The sequence below is a fragment of the Callorhinchus milii genome, unplaced genomic scaffold (genome assembly GCF_018977255.1).
Source record: "Callorhinchus milii isolate IMCB2004 unplaced genomic scaffold, IMCB_Cmil_1.0 Scaffold1, whole genome shotgun sequence".
Lineage (NCBI taxonomy): Eukaryota > Metazoa > Chordata > Chondrichthyes > Chimaeriformes > Callorhinchidae > Callorhinchus > Callorhinchus milii.
The window spans coordinates 115,450,885-115,474,313 of NW_024704742.1; the positions used below are offsets into that span (position 1 = coordinate 115,450,885).

At 40.5% G+C, this 23,429-nt stretch overlaps 1 protein-coding gene across 1 annotated transcript in view; it reads left to right on the top strand.

The window, feature by feature from the left end:
- Window positions 1-11,351, top strand: part of map1b (microtubule-associated protein 1B) — a 66,872-nt gene extending 55,521 nt beyond the window's left edge. The window contains exons 5-7 of the mRNA XM_007899791.2: window positions 58-6,049; window positions 8,133-8,371; window positions 9,402-11,351. Coding sequence (XP_007897982.1) covers window positions 58-6,049; window positions 8,133-8,371; window positions 9,402-9,557 — 6,387 coding nt within the window. The 3' untranslated portion in view covers window positions 9,558-11,351. The remainder of the gene's footprint in view (window positions 1-57; window positions 6,050-8,132; window positions 8,372-9,401) is intronic.
- Window positions 11,352-23,429: the final 12,078 nt, after the last annotated feature.

Consider the following 23,429-nt stretch of genomic DNA (forward strand, 5'->3'; position numbering starts at 1 on the left):
TGAAGCAATTGGGGTCATTTGCAAATTGCTAAGTATTATCTTTTATTCTGCTGCTAGATTGGAGAATTGCTGAGCAATATACATCCTGCTAGCAAAGCCAGCCTTACATTGTTCTGCCCTGAAGAAGGCGATTGGAAAAACACAAACCTGGAAAAGCATAACCTTCAGGATTTCATCAATATAAAACTGAACTCGGTCTCTATTTTACCAGAAATGGAAGGACTTTCAGAATTCACTGAATATCTTTCAGAATCAGTAGAGGTACCATCATCCTTTGATGTATTGGAACCACCGACTTCTGGGGGCTTCCTCAAACTGTCCAAGCCTTGCTGCTATATTTTTCCTGGCGGGAGAGGTGACTCTGCTTTGTTTGCTGTGAACGGATTTAACATGCTTATAAATGGTGGCTCAGATCGCAAGTCATGCTTCTGGAAACTGGTCCGCCATTTGGACAGAGTAGACTCCATTCTACTCACCCACAATGGAGCTGATAATCTCCCTGGGGTCAATAGTCTGTTGCAACGTAAAATAGCAGAACTAGAAGAAGAGCAGTCACAGGGCTCCACCGCTAACAGTGACTGGATGAAAAACCTCATCTCACCAGAGCTAGGAGTTGTATTTCTAAATGTGCCAGAAAACCTAACAAACCTGGAGCCTAATTTCAGAGTCAGGAGAAGTACCGAGGAGACCTGCCTTACCCTCCAATACTTAAACAAATTGTCTATAAAACCAGAGCCCTTATATAGGACTGTGGGAAACGCCATTGATCCAGTCATATTGTTTCAGAAAATGGGTGTCGGCAGACTGGAAATGTACATTCTCAATCCAGTCAAAGGGAGCAAAGAACTCCAATTTTTCATGCAACATTGGTCCAGCAATAACAAAGCTAAGACTGGAATAGTGCTGCCAAATGGCAAAGATGCGGAAATTTCATTTCCATATTTAACTTCAATATCGTCTCTGATAGTATGGCATCCAGCTAATCCTGGTGAAAAAATAGTCCGGGCCCTGTTCCCAGGAAATGCCTCACAATACAACGTGCTGGAAGGTCTAGAAAAACTCAAACATTTGGATTTTTTGAAACACCCAGTTGTAACTCAAAAGGAGCTAACAGCTAGTCTGGCTGCTTCAACCGTGAAACAGACCAAGATGAAGCAAAGGACTGACAGCAAAGAGAGTCTCAAATCCACTCCCAGGCCACTCAGCAGTAAAGGAATTAAGAAGGATGTCAACGAAGTGAAATCCGAGGTAGCAAAACTTGCTCAGCAAGAGGAGGACAAGGAAAAATCTCCAAAGGTTGAGAAGAAAGAAAAACCTTTAGTTAAAAAGGAAAAGGCCAAACCGGAATCACAGACAAAGCCGGAGGAGAAGGAAACAAAATCAAAAGATATAACAGCTAAGCAGGAGCTCAATGAAAAAATGCAGGCTGATGAGAAACAGAAGTCTGAGAGCAAACCCAAACTTGTGAAAGAAAAGGTTGTGAAGAAAGAGGTTAAAGCAAGAAAACCCGAGGAGAAGAAAAAAGAGGAAAAAGAAGTAAAGAAAGAGACTGGGAAAACGGAATCGGTTAAAGAAGACAAGGTGGCTGTTAAAAAAGAGAAAGTTAAAAAGGAGGAGAAACCTAAAAGAGAAGAAATCAAGAAGGACGTGAAGAAAGAAATTAAAAAGGAAGTGAAGAAGGACAGTAAAACAGAAATAAAAAAGGAAGGAAAAGAAGAAAAGAAAGATAGCAAAAAAGATGAAAAAGATGTGAAGAAGGATGTAAAGAAACCTGTTAAGGAGGTGAAAAAAGCTCCAGTTGCTCCAGCTGAGGTCAAGAAATTACCAGCAAAACCCAAAGTGCAAAAGAAAAATGTGTCTGAACCAATAAAGAAAGAAGATAGTGCTGCAGGTAAAGCAAAGGACAAAGGCAAACCAAAGCCAGCCAAGAAAGACAGCAAAATGGCAGAGGGCAAAGGTGCTCGGCCAGGAGCAGCAGGTAAAGTGGCAGCAATAGCAGCAGCTGCTGGAGTGGCAACAGCAACGGCTGCATTGACCTCAGTTGAACTTGACATTGAACGATCACTGATGTCTTCACCTGAAGATCTAACAAAGGACTTTGAAGAACTTAAGGATGAAGAAATAAGGGACATCGAAGAACATGTACCAGAAAAAGAGCCCATAAGCAATCAAGTGCAAGAAGCTATACTAGATGAAAAGGAAGCACTGAGAAATGCTTTGGAGACTGCTGAATCTCCTGATGAAGGAATAACTACCACAGAAGCCGAAGGCGAATCACCTCAGGATGATATTGAAGCTGGAGATAAGGTGACAGTAGAACCATGTGAGAGATTTGAGGATGAAGGGACTGGCTTTGAGGAATCGTCTGAACCTGGAGACTATGAAGAAAAGGCTGAAACTGAAGATGTTGAGGAGGTGCCTGACTATTTAGCAGAAAGGAAGCCATTGAGCACCAATGAACAAATTGAGCGTAAAGTTACTGAGGAAAAAGTTGAAGATGAAGATATTGAAGGAGAAGAATTAATCGAAACTGAAGAACTAGAAGTTGAAGATATACTAGAAAAAGGAGAGATAGAAGAATCTGAGGGAAGAGTGGATCATAAAGAACATGGGAAATTTCATCTTAAAGCAGTGGAAACTGAACAAGAGTCTGAAGATGAAGAACATAGACTAGGTGATAGCAAAGAAGCTGAAATTTATGGAGAGGAAAAACTCCATGATACTAAGTACATTGAGACAAATAAAGAAAAGGTCCCATCTCCTTGCGAAACTTTGACTAAACTCTCTGCACTTCAGTCTTTTGTTGAACAAGCATCTCCGATCCTCGATGAGACTATACCCGTGGATTTTGAAAGTGAAACAACAGGTTCTGATGAAGAAACCCACGAAGAGCCTCCAGAAGAATTTACAGCTACCTCAGGCTTCACTCACTCTACAATTGAAATCTCTAGTGAGCCTACTCCAATGGATGAGATGTCTACACCTAGAGACATTATGAGTGATGAAACCACTAATGAAGAAACTGAGTTCCCTACTCAGGAGTTTGTGAGCATGACAAAGTTTGATGCTCTTTCCCTTCCACAGAGTCACGAAGGAGCCAAGCTTTCTCCTCCTACCGACACTTACAATGGTCGCTCATTAGAAAATTCAAAAACTGATGTAACGCAAGGAGATGATTATCAGGCTTCAGCCTCAACTATATCTCCTTCATCTTCTCTGGAGGAAGACAGATCCTTTAGGCCTCCATCAATTGCTGCCCAATTTCCCAAACATGATGCATTTGAAAAACAGGAGGAAAAAGAAGTTGAAGATCAAAGGAAAGATCTTGAAACTAAACTGAGTCCAGCAAGGAGTCCAGATGCAACTTCGCCACAGGCTAAAACACCTTTAAGTGACCGTAATGTCAACTTTGATTTGACTCCATCAGAAATCAAGGCATCTGCAGGGTTTACAGCACCTATTCCTGATAGTTCTCATGATGTTCCTGATGAGCATTGCCCAAGTCCTGAGGAAAAGACCCTGGAAATGGCATCTCCCACACAGTCTGGCCCTCCCAGTGCAGGCCACACCCCTTTCTATCAGTCGCCAGTGGATGAGAAATCTAGTCATGTTCCTGAAATACCTGAAAAGCTCCCAACTCCAATTATTATTGAGACTGATGATATGAGAGATGATGAGACAAGTCCAAGGTATAGCCCCATGGATGAACCTGTCCCTGATTCAGACTCGCCTGTAGAAAAAGTTTTGTCTCCTCTCCGTAGTCCTCCATTGTTTGGTTCCAGTTCGCCTCTTGAAAGTTCTTCAAACGAAGATGTAGAGTGCCCAGTGCAGTTTCTCGAAGGTGCACTGGAACTGAAGAACAATAAGGCTAAGCTCCATTCTTTGATCCGTCCTTATCCATTTGATGGTTTTTCATCCAGTATTCCCAAACCTGAAAAAGAACAGGTAGGGGACTTTGCGTTTTTGCCTCCTAAAGATAGTGTTTGTCAGGAAACCACAGTAGAGAAAACTGCTGCAATTAGCCTCCCATCCCTTGGACCCTTTGCGCCACATAGAATGGCAGGAGAATTGTCCCCAACATTGGTAGATTTCAGCCAAATTGGATCTGTTAAGGAAGACAGCAAAATGTCTATTTCTGAAGGAACCACATCGGACAAATCAGCCACTCCTGTTGATGAGGTTGTAGCAGAAGATACTTACTCCCACATAGAAGGTGTGGCTTCAGCTTCAACAGCATCACTTGCCACAAGCTCCTTTCCTGAACCAACAGCGGATGATGTGTCTCCTTCATTACATGCTGAAGTGGGGTCCCCTCATTCAACTGAAGTGGATGAATCCCTTTCAGTGTCTGTTGTGCAAACACCAACAGCTTTCCATGAAACCGAAATATCGCCTTCCAGAGAAGACTGCCCAAGGCCAATGTCAATCTCTCCTCCTGACGCCTCTCCAAAAACTGCAAAGTTCAGAACTCCAGTACAGGAAGCTCGATCACCTGAGCAGTCAACAATGTCTGTGGAGTTTAGCCAAGAATCACCTGAACAGTCTTTGGCATTGGACTTTAGCAGGCAGTCTCCTGAACAGCCTCCAGTTAACACTGACTTTCAGCATATATCTGAAAATGGACCAACTGAAGTAGACTACAGTCCATCTGATTTGCAAGAGCCTGACTTTGTCCAACGTGTTTTGCCTGCGTTTGACAGACCATTCTGTGGTCAGGAGAGAGAGCATTTGCAATTTGGTTCAACTCCTCCAACGGAGGCTTCCCCATCAACTTCATCTGCTCGTACACCACAGACAACATCTCCATTGCAGGAAGAGTATGGCATTTATACTTCAATGCCACCTGCCTATCCATCGATTAGACCAGCTGTTTCTGGAGAGCCGCTCCTATCAGAGAGGGTAGCGGCTGAAGGACAGGAGGATCTACAAATGTTTCCTCTATCGCAGTCTCCTTCATTTGCAAAAGAAGTGTCTCATTTACACACATCTGATTCATTCAGCGCTACTGTGCTACAAGGGCCGACTTCACCTCATGCGCCAGTGGTATCGTCAATGTTCTCTTCTTCAAATGAAACCTCTGCTCTTTACGCACCACCTTCAATACCAGAGCCTGTCTCCCCACGCGGCAAAGTTCCAGCCATCAAGTCGGACATTGAAGAAATGGAAATATTTAGCAGAGTGCAAGATAAGGCTAAACATCTAAGTGAGCCTGAAGATGGATATTTTGTATCTAGAACATCACATTCAACAGAGGCTCAACGCAGTGTTGACACATGCTTTAAGACTCCTACTTCTTTCAAGCACCATTACACTGATCTCTCCCCTTCTTTCATCAATCCAAGCCCCCTTGAATTTTTTGGCCAAGAAGATGAGCCTGAGGAGATTGAGAGACCATTGACCCAGGGTGGAGGAGCCCAGCCACCATCCGGTGGAAAGATTCCACAACGTCAGTGTGATGAGACCTCAACAACTTCACTTAGTGAATCATTCCCATCTCACAGTGATTCAGATGTTCCTCCTGAGACAGAGGAATGTCCTTCCATAACAGCAGATGCCGCCTTAGATTCAGAAGATGAATCAGAAACTCTTCCTACAGACAGAACGCTTGTGCATAGACAAATAGATCCCCCGCCTGCTCCATTAATGGACCCTAGCCCACCACCACCAAATCCTGATGTTTGTATGATGGATCCTGAAGCAATGCCAACTGACCCGATCATGGCAAAGGCGGATAAACCTTTGAAAAAAGAAGTGAAGGAGAGGGCAAAGACCAAAAAACAAACCGTCAAGACCAAGTCTTCCTCCCCTTCGAGAAAAACGGATAGCAAGCCAAAGCATTCCAGTGCTCCTTCCCGAACAGTGTCCGTCCGGGAATCACCTGCAAAAACAGCTTCTCCTAAGAAGAAAGATTCTGTAGAGAAGCCAGCAAAGGCCAGTGCCAATCCAGATGTGAAGTCTGCTCGAAGTGAAGACAAAGATAAGGAGGCTAAGAATACTACCAACACCTCACATTCTAAATCCACACATGCTACAAAAAATATGAGTACAGGTAAAGTGAAAAACTTGTGCAAAGTGCTTCATTTCATTCTATTTAATAAATTAATTAGACTCAGGATATCATAACCCTCTTGAGTACTGAATGCATTCTGAGTACAGCTTTACTGTTTTATAACCTTGCTATCCTCTAAACTCATAAACATTCATTTATTTCAATTTCATTATGGATAACCTATCAGAAATGTGCAGGACTATTGTTCTAAAATCCCAGTACTCTTGGATTGAACTCTTCTTGTTATTTCTGATTTGGGCAGATGAATCCCTCTGCAGTCTTAAAGATTTAGACAATGTGTCAGCTAACTTGTTTTTTCCAAATATCGCTCTTCTGATTAAATTGTCAAATAAATAACATTTATTTTATAAATAAAACTAATCAAATAAATTAACAAATAAAATTGGTCACTCAGGCTGTTTGTGGGACATTGCTGTGCGCAAACCGGCTGCCACATTTCATTCACTAAATACAGTCAATCCATTTTGAAGCACTTTGAGACATCTCAATGACATGATAAGGCTCTATATCAAATGCAGGGATTATTTATTATATGCCCATCTCCCGATTGTTTATTTTCACTGTCAATACAAAACAGTTATAATGTTGTAAATTCCAAGTGGCTTACAAAGAACGTACAGCACGGAAACAGGCCACTTGGCTCCACCAGTCCATGCTTGTGGTTGTGCTTGCTTTATCTGTCATTTATAGATTGATCAGAATAAGCATTTTAATAAATCCAGTTCTATTTGATATATTTAGGTAGTAATAAATGAGAGGTGAATTTATTTAGTACTTGAAGTAAAGTACTGTGATATTTGTGCTTTATCTGATGCTAAAAGTGGAGTTCAAAGCATATGTGCACTTGCAGTGTTTACACTATTTCCCAGTACTTGTTTGTTTGCCAGTTTTCTTCCTCTCCTGAAGGCACTAACTCCTGCCTGGGTGCAGGTCCATGGGCAATAGCTGCCTCCAGTAGCAAGTGATCATTCTTTATGTCTGAGCTTAGCAAATTCTTTCCTGAGCCACAACTAATCCTATCTTTACTTGATGTCCATACATACCCAGCATTTTACAGAGGGAGCCGTGGGATAGAGATCAACCACAACAACTTGCACTTATATAATGCCCTCCAAGCAGGGTAGCGTCTCGGAGATCAGAGAAGAAGTCTGGCTAACCATGCTTTCTGCCTGGCCCACAAAAAACAATTGTAACATCTCAACTGCTACCTGAGCTGAGATCAGCTAATTTAGTACAATTACATCTCCGATTGTACCTCCAGTTACACATGGGGTAGAGCTACTCTTAGTAGCATTTTACTCTCAAAGATACTGAGGCAGCCTTCCAGTACTTTTTATTCTTATTAGAGATGATCCTTATTAGAGTCAGTACGTTCAGGTGAGGAAGAAAACTGGCAAACAAACAAGTGCTGGGAAATAGTGTAAACACTGCAAGTGCAGATATGCTTTGCACTCCTATTTTATTCTGTATTAGCACAAGGAAAATGTGGTATATTACAGTTTATTATTGCTTCCACTAAATAATTTTTAACAGCAGCATTGAGCAATTCAGACTCTTTTAAATGATAAATGAAGTCTAAAAGGAATAATTTCTGTGCACATTTTTCCCTTCAAGAGAAACAATATGTACTTACAATATTGTTGTTCAGGAATACAACATTAACAACAACAACTTGTATTTATATAGTGCCCCTCACGCAGGATAGCATTTCAGAGAGTTTAAATAGGTGTGATATTATTCTTCACTTGTCAGTACATTTATTGGTCTCGGTGGTATTTGCTTATCATGAGATTGTCCCATTACTTCACCCTCAAAATACACAGTCAATCCACTTTACATTGTATTCTGTGAAGTGCTTTGAGACATCTCAACGACATGATAATGCACTATATCAAATGCAACGATTACTATTATTACTATAATCACCACATGAAGGTCAAGAGACGTTCCAATAAGTCCAGAAAAAATCTTGTTTGCTGCCCAGGTCTACACATTTGCTGACAGGCAAAGAATAACCCCAGAACAGAGGATTGTTTTGAAACCTGTTATTTTTTTATTTAAGGTTCCAGCAGCAGTAAGGCAGCACTTGTACCCTCAGTGCCCCCTGGACCCCCTGTGTACCTGGATCTGGTGTACATTCCCAACCACTGCAGTGCCAAGAACGTGGATGCAGAGTTCTTCAAACGAGTGAGATCTTCCTACTATGTTGTGAGTGGAAACGACCAGGCAGCTGAGGAACCCAGCAAGGCTGTTCTGGATGCTCTTCTGGAGGGGAAGGCTCAGTGGGGAAATAACCTGCAGGTATGGTTACTGACTGTTCCAGCAAAATATGTATATATTAAAACGGAAAATCCCTTCCCCCCCCACCCCGAACCAGGCAGATACAGACACAAATAGGCTCACAGCTCAAACAACACAGGTTGGGGATGTGGGCCTTAAAAACTCAACAGCAGCACACACAACAGCGACGGGGTGCAGGCACGTGGGTTCACAGTGAATGAGTACCTGCAGCCCTTCTTATATGCCTCACAATTTGCCTCCTGCACTACGGATAACCAAACTTCAGGCCAGCCATGTGTCCTAGATTTCCCTGCACTCTGGCTCCTTAGACTCAGGACCTGTACCCCGTAGTCCAGACCCAGAGAGACGTTTAGTAGTGTGTGCCCGCTTTTTAAGATGACAAATTCCACACTCCTCAAGCCTTCCTCTCTTGAGGTTCTAATGCCCGGTACAATATATATATATATATATATGTACACTGGTTTTGCTGTTTATACATTGGCACACAGTTGAATCATAGCAATTTTATATCATTTTTATATTTCTGCTCCAGAGATAACTAATTTTATCACTTTATTACTGTTGTGGTGCCACGCGTTGTGAGAGAAAGCAAATATTTTCATAATCATCAGAAAAAGACATCCACATCAAGTGGAAATGTGTCAGAGTCTTCTCCATGTGTCGTGGAACTGAGACAACAACAATGTGCATTTATATAGCGCCTCTCACACAAGGCAGTGTCCCAGAGCACTTAGCCGTGGAGACACCAGGAGGGTTTATTGTCTGGTTTGTATTGAGTTGATAGTTTAATGCAAAATGAAATACAATAATGTAACAAGGAGAAAGAATCAGCAAGTCAATCCTACTGATTTGTTGGGTTTTTATTTAATATCATCTTGTACAAAGGCTAAACACTGATGTCCTGCGGGCAGCACTGTGTAGATAAAAACAGTTATTATTTAGTAAGATATGATAACGGAAAAAATACACTGTATTTAACAATCGCATCTGAAATAGAAACTCACCACAGTTGTATTGTGTTGAATTGCAGGTTACTCTAATCCCGACCCATGACTCCGAAGTCATGCGGGAATGGTACCAACAGACGCACGAGAAGCAACAGGACCTCAACATCATGGTGCTGGCCAGCAGCAGCACAGTGGTCATGCAAGACGAGTCCTTCCCTGCGTGCAAGATCGAACTGTAACTGGGAGTCCCGTCAAACCAAAACATTCAACCAGTTGTCTAAGGGGAAGCACTCAAATGGAAAATAAAACACAAAAAAAAAAGAAAGAGCGATAGCAGATACCAATCCATATCTGCTGAATAATGTACAATAGATTTGTTATACAGGTCACTAGCGTGTAACACTTTCCAGACTGTTTAGTTCAGATGCTAAGGCAAGGCTTTTGATTTCTTAATCCAAGGGTTTAAAATACTTGGAGCTGCATGAACAATCATTCTTAGTTCAGATCGATTGTATTTTGTGGTGTGGTTGATTCCAGATCAGGGTCATTGGGTTTAGAAGAATATTTGGCGATCAGAAAGTTACAAGATTCTTGCCTGTGGGAACAGAAGTTTTAAACAGAGACAAATTGTCACAAAGTGACAGCAGTAGTTTAACAATGTGTGGAATGAGTGAAATTTAGTTCCTTTTTAATGATTCTAATTCTATGAGACATCGCTGCATCACAACTTTGAACACCCGCATAGTGACACAATATCATCAACATGTAGCGAACTTGCAAGTATTTTGAACCCTATTCATGTAACCAGGCTATTTTTTTCCCGTAGATATGCAGAGATATTTAACTAAGGCATGCTCCCTGTGTACCAGCTTCCTGACAGATTTAATTCTGCATTGAACCTGGCATATTGCCATTAAGCCTTGATAAAACTGCATGCTTAAAAAATCGACAGCTAGTATATTTAAGCAGAGACCAAAGGAGTTGGGAGTACACATACTAGTCAATTTGCCTTAGACAGTGACTTGAATGTATTGTGATCTAGGTTGCACTTTTTTTTAAAATGTGAAATGGCAAGTGTATGAAGCAGACAAGGGATCAGTAGTGAAGATCAGTGTAGGACTGTCGTCTGAATAGTGCAGTGATGTATGTGGGTGTGGATGTGTATATATGTGTGTGTGAGACACCATGATTTCCTTGAGACGAGTCATAACCAATATGGCACCTGTTCTTTATTTTGATTGATGTACGGTAATTATTTTGACCAAGCACAGGTCAGATGGAATTGGAAAAAGGAAAAAAAATCACTCTAGGTTATTCAGAAGGTTTATTTCTTGTGACGATTGTGTTGAAGTACATTCTAAATAGGAATCAGCCTCGAGGCACCTCCAATTTCTTTCAAATTAATTGATTTCTTTTCCAGCCAAAATAATGCCAAGCAAAGGTTCACAAGCTGGGTGTTTTCGGCTAATTATGACAATAAGTAAGAATTCTGGGGGGACAAAATTTATGTAGTTTTAAACTTTGGAAGTGTATGTGAATACTTATGTCAAAACATGTGGAGTTGTGTTTACAGTGTATGATTCGATGTTAAATGTACAGAGAGATGCCAAACATGCATGAATCATCCAATTGAGATCCCCCCACCACCCCGCCACTCCTGACTTCACCAATGCCTGATGACTTTTTTACACATGCTAACAGCAGCTTATATCAAGAGTAACAACAGGAAGTCTTACTACACAAAAAGTCAATGTGCTCCAGTAACACCCCCTTTCTGGATATTTTCCGCATACACAAAAGAAAATCCCAAAACACCCCATCGTGCCTCCTTGTTACCAGTGATCTCATGAGCATGCATCAATGGCATTACGCTTCGTTTAATGCAGTGTTCATTAGGTTTAAATAACAAAGAGTAAGAGGGAGAAATATGTGAAACATCACAGATAGGTGTGGTAGGTCAGAGGACCACTGGATGTCGCTTTGGAGGAAGAAGCAAGCCTAGTTAAAGAGCAATGTTGCCTTGTTTTTACCAAACACCTCAATATGACGAACCCATCATTGATCACATTGAGGAGATTGGTAAAAACATGGACAGAGTTGCTTTCTGAGGACTACATAATAATGATGAGCTTAAAGGCTGGTTGATTAACCTAGTTAATAAGGAACTGGCCTCAGTGCAGGCTGTGTGAGAGAGAAAGTGACCATAACACCCAGTGGACAGAAAAAGCTGATGGCTGTTCTTATTTTGGTCAATAAACATCTTGTTTGCATTTAAAAGCCCAGATGGAATCTAGTTGTCTCCATTAACCCATTTTTGACACCACATGTGGGAGGGTGGTTCTGGGCTAATGAAACAACTAGATTCCATCTGGACTTTTAAATGAATGCAACATGTTTGTTCAAGCAAATCAGAAAAATCAGCAAATATTTTCTCTTTTTTAACTAGGCTGACAAACAAGTCTTAAATAACCTTATTACTTAGTCCTCAGATAGCAAAGTGTTGCATGTTTTTACCAATCTACTTATGATCTATAATGAGCTGTTGACATTCCAGCAATCCTCTGCCCTATCACAATTAACAATTTAACAATAGTTCAATTACACTCAATTTCCCCCCATGTGGGTAAATATGTATGCCTCATCCCGTAATAGCCTTGGCTTATAAAAATCCCATTGCTGCTGACATGCACACGTGCATATGGAATTTCTCTGGGTTTTGTTCATCAGTTTACTGGGGAAGGTGGGAGCATGCTCTTCTGGTTCCATCGATGCTGGAAGTTTTGAGATGTTCCATGCACCTCTTCATTGCTTCTGGATGAATTGTCTTGTCCATGCTGGCTGTCAGTGGGTAAGGACTGGACTGAGCTCTGGCCACATTAACTGATTGTGTTATGTAGGATGAAGGGTAATCTGCGGCAAGGGTGAAACCACTGAATTGTGCATGCATAATTTTCAAAAGTGCTTCTACCATGTTGCCTGTACATTTTAGGACTTCACTGAAATTAGTTGTAGATTCAAAAAAGCTACAGATATTGATGGTCTACTTGGGTTTTCTCAGTTTTGGATAGCAAGAGTACAGAGGGTTGTATCCTTCTCACTTGGATGCATGTGGAATATTCTACTTTGTTTCTGTAATTAATGTATTTTCAAAGGTTAGCATTAGCCCTCTGATCAACAGCTTTATCAATGTATACTATACAGATCAAATAAGGAGCATGGATAAAACAATGCTGTCACTTACCATTTAACATGTGCTGTATAATATGTGCTCTTGTCTCACAGTGAAATCAGGTGTGGTTTGGTACACTGCAAATGCTCCCAAAAAGATCATTGGTTGTTGAATGCTACTGACATATGAACTTATTTTCAGCCCCACTCTTAGAAAACATGTTCTTGCCATAGTTATAACTTTTTTTTAGACTTTAAAACATTCCCTTTAACATGACTTTACTGAAGTTTCACCAGTTCTGGTAATCTGCGGCCAGTTTGCTTGAGTTCATAATAGAAAATCCAAATAATAATTTATAGTCGATAAAGCACTTTTTGCATCAGGAGGACATCTCAAAATGCCTCACAGGATTTACTATTATATCCTGTAAAGTGTAGTGACTGTTTATTTTCTAGACGAAATGTAATGGAGCTATTAAAAAAAATTGTTAATTAAGAAAATGATTTGCTACATGATGCAACTTGCATTTGTAAAACCATTAGTGAAGAACTGCAGAAATTCCAATGGCTTGTGTTGAGTGTTTGAGTAAAACCAGTGAGATGTTGCGTAAGGAATTTCAGCTTGAGCCACTCAAAATGTTCCATAGTTTTCTTTTTAATGAACAAAACATTTTTTTTGATAAAATAAATTAATTTGTCATCCTATTGGGATCTCAAATTTCCAGTTGGAGATTATGTTACTGGAAATGCTTGCATGTTCTTGTAAGTCAAAATGTGTGGGTGCCAATGGTGATAATAGGTAGCTGTGAAACATTCTCAAAGATAAGGCTTGATTATTTCAAATGTTTTGCCATCAGTTTTACTAACTTAGCTAAAGGACACTAAAGGTTTGAGAATTCCAGACACTGTAAATACAGGCTTCTGTAATCTATACCAGTCATGTCAGATCATTTCAAATGCCCTGATTGTAAAAATAACCTGCATTCATACCTGCTTGTGAACCTTTCTTTGAAAACTTGGCAAGGAAGCTCAAATCTGTCTAAAAAACTCGTATTTTTACGTTATGAATGGATTTAGTGTATGTTTCAGTAAGGTTGTTTTTGTTATGATAGGAAAATATAATCTTAGGGGAAGGATAAGTCAGCAAGCTGCCTGCATTCTCTGGTGAATTCTCCATTCTGGGAGCTGCAGTGCTTCTGTTGTATTGCTGATGTGTGGTGGATCATGCAGCAGGCAGGGCGTGTACACAGTTTTAATGATACCTTGAAACCCTGTAATTTTCAGTCCTGTGTCATTCTTGTGCCCTTGTCATTCCAAAGCTGGCAGTTTTCCAGTTAAACTTCATTACAGCGGAGATCAGGATACCACGGAAACCTTTGTGACCGGAATGTACTTTTACTTTTATACCAAATATGAAAACTCTTTCTTTGCTGGATAATATTTACACAAATCCCACTCTCTAACCGAGTGTGCAGCACTGAAAATTCCCCCACTTGATCAAAACTGGCATGGCATATTCGGAGTTGGTTGAGATTTGAGACATTACGGCTTCCAGTTATCTCTGCAAATGGCAGTTGTAACCTTTAAGGTTTGCAACCTGTCTGCCTGCATTCTCATAGAGGCTACACAAGTAGACCAAGACGCTACTGAAATGATGGGATTTCACAATAGACGTGGGCTGACTGCAGTGCATGGAAAGAATATAGATGTGGAGAATTCGATATGCTTAATATGTTTAATAATATTTGTTGTAATGCCCCCTTTATATATTAAGGTTTACAAAACTCTATGATTGGGCCTTGATAAGTCTTTGCCAGGAGATAGGATGCTCTTTTTGACCCACCACCCCACACACTGTTTTGTGACCTTATGAAATCTGAGACTTAAAACAGCTGCTTTCCTAGAGATGTGACCTCATTTTTGTATAGTGTTTTTTTAAAAAGAAGTTGATTATTTTATTTTTTAAAGACTTTATGCGAACAAAAGTGTGAATGTTGTTTTAAAGCAAAGTGAAAGCTCCAATACATTTGCACTGTTTTTTGTACACATCTTTCCTAATGTAGGCAGGCTTCAGTTAGAATTGGATTTTATGGTCGGGATTGCTTCAGTTACTGAAGATATGCAACAATTGCATTTGTATTATAAAGTTTTTGTTATTGTATTTTATTTGAAGATATTGTTCCGTTTAGGTTGTTTGAGAAACACTTAATAAGGCAAAGGTTTTAAATTATGCATTTTTTAACAGATTCGTAATCTTAACTTTTAAAACAGCTGCCAACATTTGAGTTGTAAGCAAAATCAGATGCATTTAATTCTGTGTAGGTAATTGTTCTGTGCCTGTGTGGTTTAATGCTATAAACACTTAGGACTGTAGTTTTAAAGGATGGCCGTACCTTAATATAATTATGGAGAAGCTCACTTAATGCTCAGTTTAGATTTGACTTCCTTGTTTTGGACAAAATTATTGGTGCTAGAAGGTGCAGGTGTTGAATGGTATTGCACTGTGATGATGCCCCAATACACTAAACCAGTGCCTGGTAGAATTTGACCTCACCACAGAAAATTCCTGCCCTCAGTCATGAAGCCAGGGTGAAATGCTTAGTGGAGGTAATTCTATTTCAGGAGGGACAGGAATTAGGTGGATGTAACAACAGAGGTTTATGATGTTACTTGGGTAAGAACTGGACTGATGGCAAGTACCATATTGATACATGGTTGAAGTATACAATGTAACACCTACCCATACTTACACCTCTTAGCAATCAATCCAAGAGCAGTAATACCTCGGTCCGGGAATTTTTGGACCATTCTGTAGGATGGAGAAGGAAGGAAATGCAAGCACCTCACATAGTCTCCAGTTGTGCCCATGATGTGACATCAGTAACTAAGGTGTTACTAGCATCATGGGGAGATTTAAAAAAGAAAGTTAAAACATTTAAGATTCATAAAGAAATTGTACATCTTCTGATTGATTATTCTCACAAATATGAAGTGATTCACAGGACTTCCTGGTCACAACTGTGAAAAAGACAAAAAAAACAAGCCCTGGCTTCAAATCCCTCTGTTTCCTGGCACGAGTAACTTTGCTGACTTGGCATGTAAGAACCTGCTACACTGCACTGTCAATTTGAGTGATTTTTTAATACCTTGAACTCTTATGTTAATACAAATAGGTCTGGGGGATTCAAAAGAAATCTTATCACGCCACTGAGAACAAAATTAAGTGCAAAATATTTTTTATTTCCTTTAAATGCATTTTCTGCATTTCTTAAATGCATAAAACTTTTTTTAAAGACTATTTTAAGAGAAAGCGGTTCATAGTTATGTTTATGTGAAGGAGTTTGTTATTACTGTTTTGGATAAATTGTCCGTCCATCCACCCTCCCCCACCACCCCTCAATATTTCTTTGGAAATTTCTTGTTGTCAGCTACGACCGGCTAGTCGTGCTGTGACAGACTGAGTGTTGTGAGAGAATGTGCACGTGGCATGCAATATTGCTGTTTTACTGTGTCCCTGTGTAAAATATTTATGTGGAGATTTGCTTCAAGTTCCTTTGAGTTTGTCCTCACTCCATCTGAAATATTTCTGGTTGAAAGGGCATCATTTACCCATGGCATTTATGCTTGGAGCGGTCCGTACCTAGTCTCTATTTACTGGGAGAAGAGTTCTTGAATACATTGTTGGGATTTTTTAAGCTTACACTTCTGCAACTCCCCCAATCCATTCCAGTCCACTCCTGCAGAATAGTGGCAGAGTATGTTTTTAGGACCTTTTTATTTTTGAAAGGCATAAAACACTAAATCAAGCTGAGAATGGAATGAGAGCAACAAATCTATTAGGGAAGTGGTTGAAATGAGCTGCTTTTTAAAAAAAAAACTACGATTTGTATTTGATGATTTCACCCCCTACCTGTTCACTGTGATGTAGATTTCCATTTTTACATTTCCTACAGACATAAAGGGTCAGTTGAACAAATCACTTTGTATTGTGTATTGTGCAATTGTGCTGTGGCAACAAATACCAGTGTCAAAGGAACTTGGTAAGAAGTATGCAATTTGTGCTTTGGCAAGTACTGAAACTCCATGGTAGATTTTCAAGAAAGAATTTGCCCAAATCAGCTTTGAGAGTGTATGTTACATTTTTTTTGTGTGTGGTATTTTCAAAACCCTGAAACTCACAGTGTTGGTAAGGTGCAAATGATTGCTAGTTATTTGTGATTGTCTCCAAGGGCCCTGAGGATCAAAGAAGAAGCCATGAGGAATTGCCATGACTAAGTGGGTTTGAACATGTATCATTCTGATAACCACTTTTTTTGGAAATAGACAATCCGCTGATAACCCGTCACAGTTTATTTGCTTCCAGATTTATATACTGTATTCTGAACTGACCTTCTGGTAAAACAGTTGTTCACAATCCACTGGCAGATTTAGAAATTATGATGCATTTCATTCCCACCTTACCACATACAAGCACCTGCTATGGCAGTCTGTGGATCAAATGGTACATGCTGTGAAGTTTTTGTTTTATATGAAAAAACATTAAAAATACACTGTTGAAACAGTGTGGTGAGGGAACTTGTTCAATTTTACAGATGAGAATGAATGGATGTTTGAGGTTTTGAGTGTTTTCTAAAATCTCTTAGGATTTTATGGTGAAAAATCTTTGACCCATTGGATTATATTGTGTGACACTGCATTGAGTAGCTGTTACCTGATGATACTACTGCTTTTATTAAACAACGCTCTTTTATGGGACGTTTGCGACATTACAAAGTAATAGTGACCAAAATAATTTAAACACCTGAGAAGTGACCACAGCGAACCTAGTAAACTGTCCAAACTTACTCACATGCGTATTTCACAAAAGTTTCCCTGGACAACTTGTAAACATGACTAGACAGCTAAACAAAGAATCTGCTTAAACACTTGCATGCAGTTTTATCTTCTAGATATGGAAAACACCAGTCTTAACAGCTGGCTGAGCAGCACCTCACAATCCTCATTATCTGAATGATGTTTTATGTGTCAAACTGCAGATGTGTATGGTATTTATGTCTTATAATCCTGCAAAACTCTATCCAGTCATATCTAATGTAGAACTTAGTTTTCAGTGAAAGTATTATGTAGTGCTTTTCAGATATTGTGTGCAATATCCCCTGCCACTGGAGTATTTGATGTAAAGGGAACAATTACATTAAAACCCACAATAAAAACAAAATAAGGATAAATGAGTTTTTAATCTTCTTTCCTGCAAGGTTTCTTTCGGGGTGATTTTTATGCTTATGTGTGTTAATGCTGGAAAACTGAACCCATTCCAACTTCAGACACCTGGTGACAATGTGACACTCAAAGGTCAGAAACTCTGCAGTTAGATGTTGGAGCTCCGTCATTGATGTGCGTTAGCTCTAACCTTGGAATCCTAATCCTATGGCAGGAGCCATCCTCTGATCCCTCTTTAAGAAGAGATGATCAATTTTGTGCTGAATCAAGGCAGTTTTATGCTGTGAGGCCTGCCATCACTAGGAACTGAGTTGACACTGATGTATGCAGTAAACATCAGCTTGTTCTTCTGTCCAAGCAAAACCCATCAGACTTTACTGATGAGCAAATATGTTTTGTAAGAACTAGCAATAGTTGTGCTCAATTGTCAGTATAAATCTTTCTCATATACATTTAATAATAATCCTTGCATTTGTTAAAAGTGCCTTATCCTGCAACTAAAGCATCACTCAAAGCACTTCATACGATTATGCTGTGGTATATAGTGCCTATTTGTAGGTGAATGCAGCAACTAATTTGTGCACAGCAATGTGCATCTCCTGCTCCCTGTTAGTTATTTTAGTATTGGTCAAGCAGGACAAAAAGTCCAAATGTTCTGCACATATGCAAAGTGTCTACCTTCACTTCACCACTAAAGAGATGAAGACGCTTTCCCTTAGCAAAAACTTAGAAATCCCTGGGTTTCTAAATGCAAACATTTCAGCTGCTTTAAGAGCGAATCTCCAGCATCCGCACTTCCATTAGAACACTCTGGTCGCTCTGGCTGTGATACAAAAATCTCAGTCGTGTAGTGAGTCAGCAGGAGTGTTTGCAAGCTTTTATAGCAACTCTGCAGTGCTCATCTCTATAAATTTGTTATTCAGATGTAAACACAAAGGCTTATTAGGATATGGAATGCAGTACCACAAGTGGCTATTTGAAGCCAAGTAAATTACATCATATAAAAGGGAATTAGATTGGCATTTGAAGACTAAAGATATAAAGTAATGTGGGGGATAGAGAATGGAAATTGAAGTAGTGTTGATGGCTCCAGTGGGGGAGTGCAGCACAACACAGGGACAATGTGCCAAATGGTCTCCTGTCCTGAAATTCACGTTTCTGAGCCTTTCAACAATAATGATTTATATTTGTAATAGCAGCTTTCACTTTTCGGGAGAACTCTCAAAAGTGTTTTACAAAGACAGAGTGGAAGCCTAAGCTACAAGGAAGATGTGGGTGGGGGCAGGTGGCCGAAGGCACAGTCAAAGTGATAGTCTTTAGACAGCTTTTGAAAGCAGAGGGGTGAGGCAGAAGGATTTTGGAATAGAGTTCCAGAAGGGATGGGGGGGGTATGGGAGGCAGAGTGATTGAAAACTTAACTGCCAGTGATGGGATGGGCAGACGAGGCAGGAGCATGAAGGCAAGCCAGAGTTGGTGGAGCAGAGGGAGTGGCTGGGAGATATAGGGTTGCAGGAGATCACAGATGCATTTTGAAGGAAAGGCAAGGAATTTAAAATGATGCAGTGGAGGAGTGGGAGCTAATGGAGCTGGGCGAGGATGGGGTAATGGGCTCACGGATCCTAGCATGGTAGAAGCTGAGGGCTGTGGAGTTCTGCATAGTCTGAAATTTATGGAGGGTGATAGTGAGAAGACTGACAAGCATAGCATTGGAAAAGTCAAGAATGGAGGTCACAAAGACATATGTGAGAGCTTTTGCCATCATTGAGGTACTGTCAGGGGTGAAAAATGTGTAGATGGACTTGTTCAGAACCCATATCACAAATTTGAAGGTCAAACAAAATGCCAAGGTTCCACACAGGTTCTGTGAGTTGGGGTGAGTAATCGGGGAGACCTGAGGTGAGGAAGCACTGATTGGAGCCGAGCAAGAAAGCTTCATTTTTGTCAACATTGAGTTGGAGAAAGTTAAGACTCGTACAGTATTTGCTGTCTGACAAGGTAAGATTTTTTTGCTCAGTCAGATGTCTTGACACATGCGGAAACCCATCACCATGCTTAAAAGTATTCAATCCAGACTGAGATTTGCACATGTGTACACAATCCATACATGGACATTTTCTTGTGTCTGGAATGAAATATGCACTTTCTCCCTGGAAGGATGCGTCCTGCTTACTTAATTCATCAGGATATTAGGCGCAGGTTGGCAAGAGCCAAAATGTGGGGACCCCAAATTGTGATTTGGGCACTATTAGGGTTTATCCAGCTAAAGCTGCATAGTTTGGTATCGAGAGCATTGTCTGGCAAGTTTCCTGATTTTGGCTTACAGGGTTAACAGGAGCTGAGTAGAAACAATCCCTGCTCCGCTTAACTTGCAAGCCAAAGCCCTGACGGGTAGGATGGTCCTAGCTCAACAATCAGCAGGAAACTTGCTAGATAGTGCTCCAGGGTACTGCTGATGACAGACCAGCCCGTGTGGCCTGTTGACAGGACTAGGAGAGCCAGATTTGGAAAGGAAACGAGGCTGGTGGGTCTGTCACCAGCAGTGCCCTGGATTGATGTGGACCTGCCAGGCTCAGGAACAACAACAACTTGCACTTATACAGCGCCCTCCACACCAGGCAGCGTCCCAGAGTACTTAACAATGGTGGAACCCGATGCCCAGCCAAGGGGAGGGGCAAGGTGATGGTGACCGTAGATATGGTTGAAGAGGAAGGTCTTCAGGCACAACCTGAAAATGGGGAAAGAGAGGGCAAGGCAAAGGGATTGAGGGAGGGAATTTCATAGCTTTGGGGCGCAGTGGCTGAAAACAAGGCCGAGACCCCCATGGAGGTGTTAAATTCGACATTCTGTTGATGAACATATCACCTTGGAGCCAGCTAAGACCCACTTACTAGTTGGTTATAAGTAAGAACAAAGCCAGAAAAATGCAGATGTATCAGGGAGGAGATGGTGAAAGAATAGTGGAACATCAAAAGTATTAAGAGGGTTTTTAAAAAGTATACTTAATACTTATGCTGTATGGTTTCAAAGGAAGGGGCCATAAGGAACGGCCATAAAGGGCCCCTGTCACACACAGACAGATATTTGTAACTTTGACCAGGGTGGTCTTGGTTATTCACTTGTCATGAATGTTGATAGTTCCCTCAGGTCATCTCGCACATCAGAGCACACTAACCCATCACTCCATCATCACTCTATCATTTGGAACAAATTTGAGATTCTCATCCTCACCTTCAAATGTCCCCACAGCCTCACCCCTCCCTACTTCTGCCCTGACTGCTCCCTCCACTTCACTGGTCTGCTCACATCATCCGCTTACTTAATATCACCGTCATCATCCTGAAATCTCCACCGTGCCCTCCCTCCCTGCCTTTATAACCCGTCCTAAGACCTACTTCTTCAACAGTGCTTTTGGTCATCTTCCACCTACCTCCTCAGCTCCCCCAGCTCACAACCCCGATCAGTTGAGTAAAGCAATTTGAGATGTCCTCCTGCTTTCAACAGTACTATATAAATGTAAATTTTTGTTTTTGAGGAAACAATATTTTGTGAAGAGCAGAATAATTAGGAGTTTGTTTCAGAGAAACACATTTAAAGGCGGGTGTTAGCTTTTGTACTTACTCACAGGATCAAGATTTTTTTGATCTATATAAATGACCTGGACTTGGGTATAGGGAATAAAATTTCCAAGTTTGCAGATGATACGAAACTAGGAAAAGTAGTAAACAGTGAGGAGGATAGTAGCAGACTGCAAGGGGATGTAAACACAGGTAAAATGGGCAGACATGTGGCAGATGAAGTTTAAAGTGGAGAAATGCGAAGTGATGAATTTTGGGAGGAAGAATGAGGAGAGGCAATATAAGCTGATGGTATAATCTTAAAGGGGGTGAAGGTACAAAGAGACCTGGGGGTTCATTATAAGTACATTTTTGAAGGTGGCAGTACAGGTAGATAAGGCTGTTTTTAAAAAAAAACATATGGGATACTAGGCTTTATAAATAGGGACATAGAATACAAAAGTCAGGAAGTTATGATAAACCTTTCATAAAACACTGGTTAGGCCTCAGTGAGAGTAATATGATCAATTCTGGGCACCATACTTTAGAAAGGCATTGGAGAGGGTGCAAAGGAGATTCACCAGGATGGTACCAGGAATGAGGGATTTCAGTTATCAGGAGAGTTTAGAGAAGCTAGGATTATTCTCCCTGGAGCAGAGAAGGTTAAGAGGAGACTTAGTAGAAGTTTTCAAAATTCTGAGAGGATTCGATAGGGTGAACAAGGAGAAACTATTTTCACTGGCGGGGGTGGGTTGGTAACCTGAGGACACTGATTTACAATCTTTGTTAAAAGAAACAGGGGAGGTGAGGAGAAATGTTTTCACACAGCAAGTTTTTCAGATCTAGAATGCATTGCCTGAAAGGGTGGCGGAAGTTGATTTGATAACGACTTTTAAGAGAGAAGTAGATAATTATTTGGGGAGGACAAGTTTGCAGGGCCATGGGGAGAGAGCGGGGGAGTGGGATTGATTTGGGTAGCTCTTTTCAGAGAACCGGCACAGACACAATGGGATGAATGGCCTCCTTCTGTGCTGTATAATTCTACGATTCTATAAAGGGTGACCTCTCATACTCCTACTTTCAGTCCACAGATTGTAGACAACCAAAATCTTGCAGCGCCTTGGGACATCCTCCTGTAATGTAATTTTGTTGTTGTTGTTGCAACCAGCGCACACACTGGACATCCCCACAATGATTAGTGTGCTGGTAAACACCTTTTGTGACACAAGCCAATTGTTTTAAATGATGTTTAGCTGCCACCTAAGGCTGGATTCCAAATAATTAATATAGATGGAAAACAATAAGGTTTCAGCGCAGTTCTCTATAGTTCACCACTAACTGTATCCAGACAATCCAACAAACCATCATTTACACCCACTTTCTGCCTTCTGTTTTTAAACCATCATTTTATTCATGCTACCAACTGGCCTCGATACTGTACCACGTGCCTTATCTTTCTCTATTTGCCTTTTATGTGGTACCTTATCAAAAGCCTTCATTCATTTATTCACTCAATCAAAATGAACAGAGTAGAACATCACTTCATTGCTGTCTTTTCACCTGAAATAATCCTCAGATTTGCCTGTAGGTAAAATGATGAATAGCTGTGCCATTGAAAGTGTCCCTTTAGTCACTGTGCTGAGTGCAATCCAGTTCACTCGATTATTTTTCATTTACTTTACTGTCCCCTTCATTCTATTGCCGTTATTTCTCATGCTATCAGGATGCTGCCATTAAATACTCGATCTAAATCCAAACAAATGGCAATTTAAGAAATCAGTGAATCTATCTCTCCACATGTCAAGCCGACACATCATTGTTTGAGAGTCATTATAGTTTCTCAGTAGAAATTTCATTAGACCCGTGATAGTTTGGTCATTTCCCACTTGTAGTTGAATGAGAGATATCCTTTGTAGAAGTAACTAATTTCTGGTTAGAAACATTTATTGACAACTCTATTTAAGGAGGTATTCTATTTTACTCTCGGTCAAGGCCATCATAGTGAATTGTAACCAAACAAATTACTCAAATTCAGCTGTGACAATAACCGCTCCAGCTGAACTGCTATATTTGCAGCATTACACAGAAGTTTTTTTAGCTCAAACGTTTAAGTCCATTATGAGTAGAATTGTGTGAATGTGGGCGGGCAGAAAGAGTTTATTTGATAAA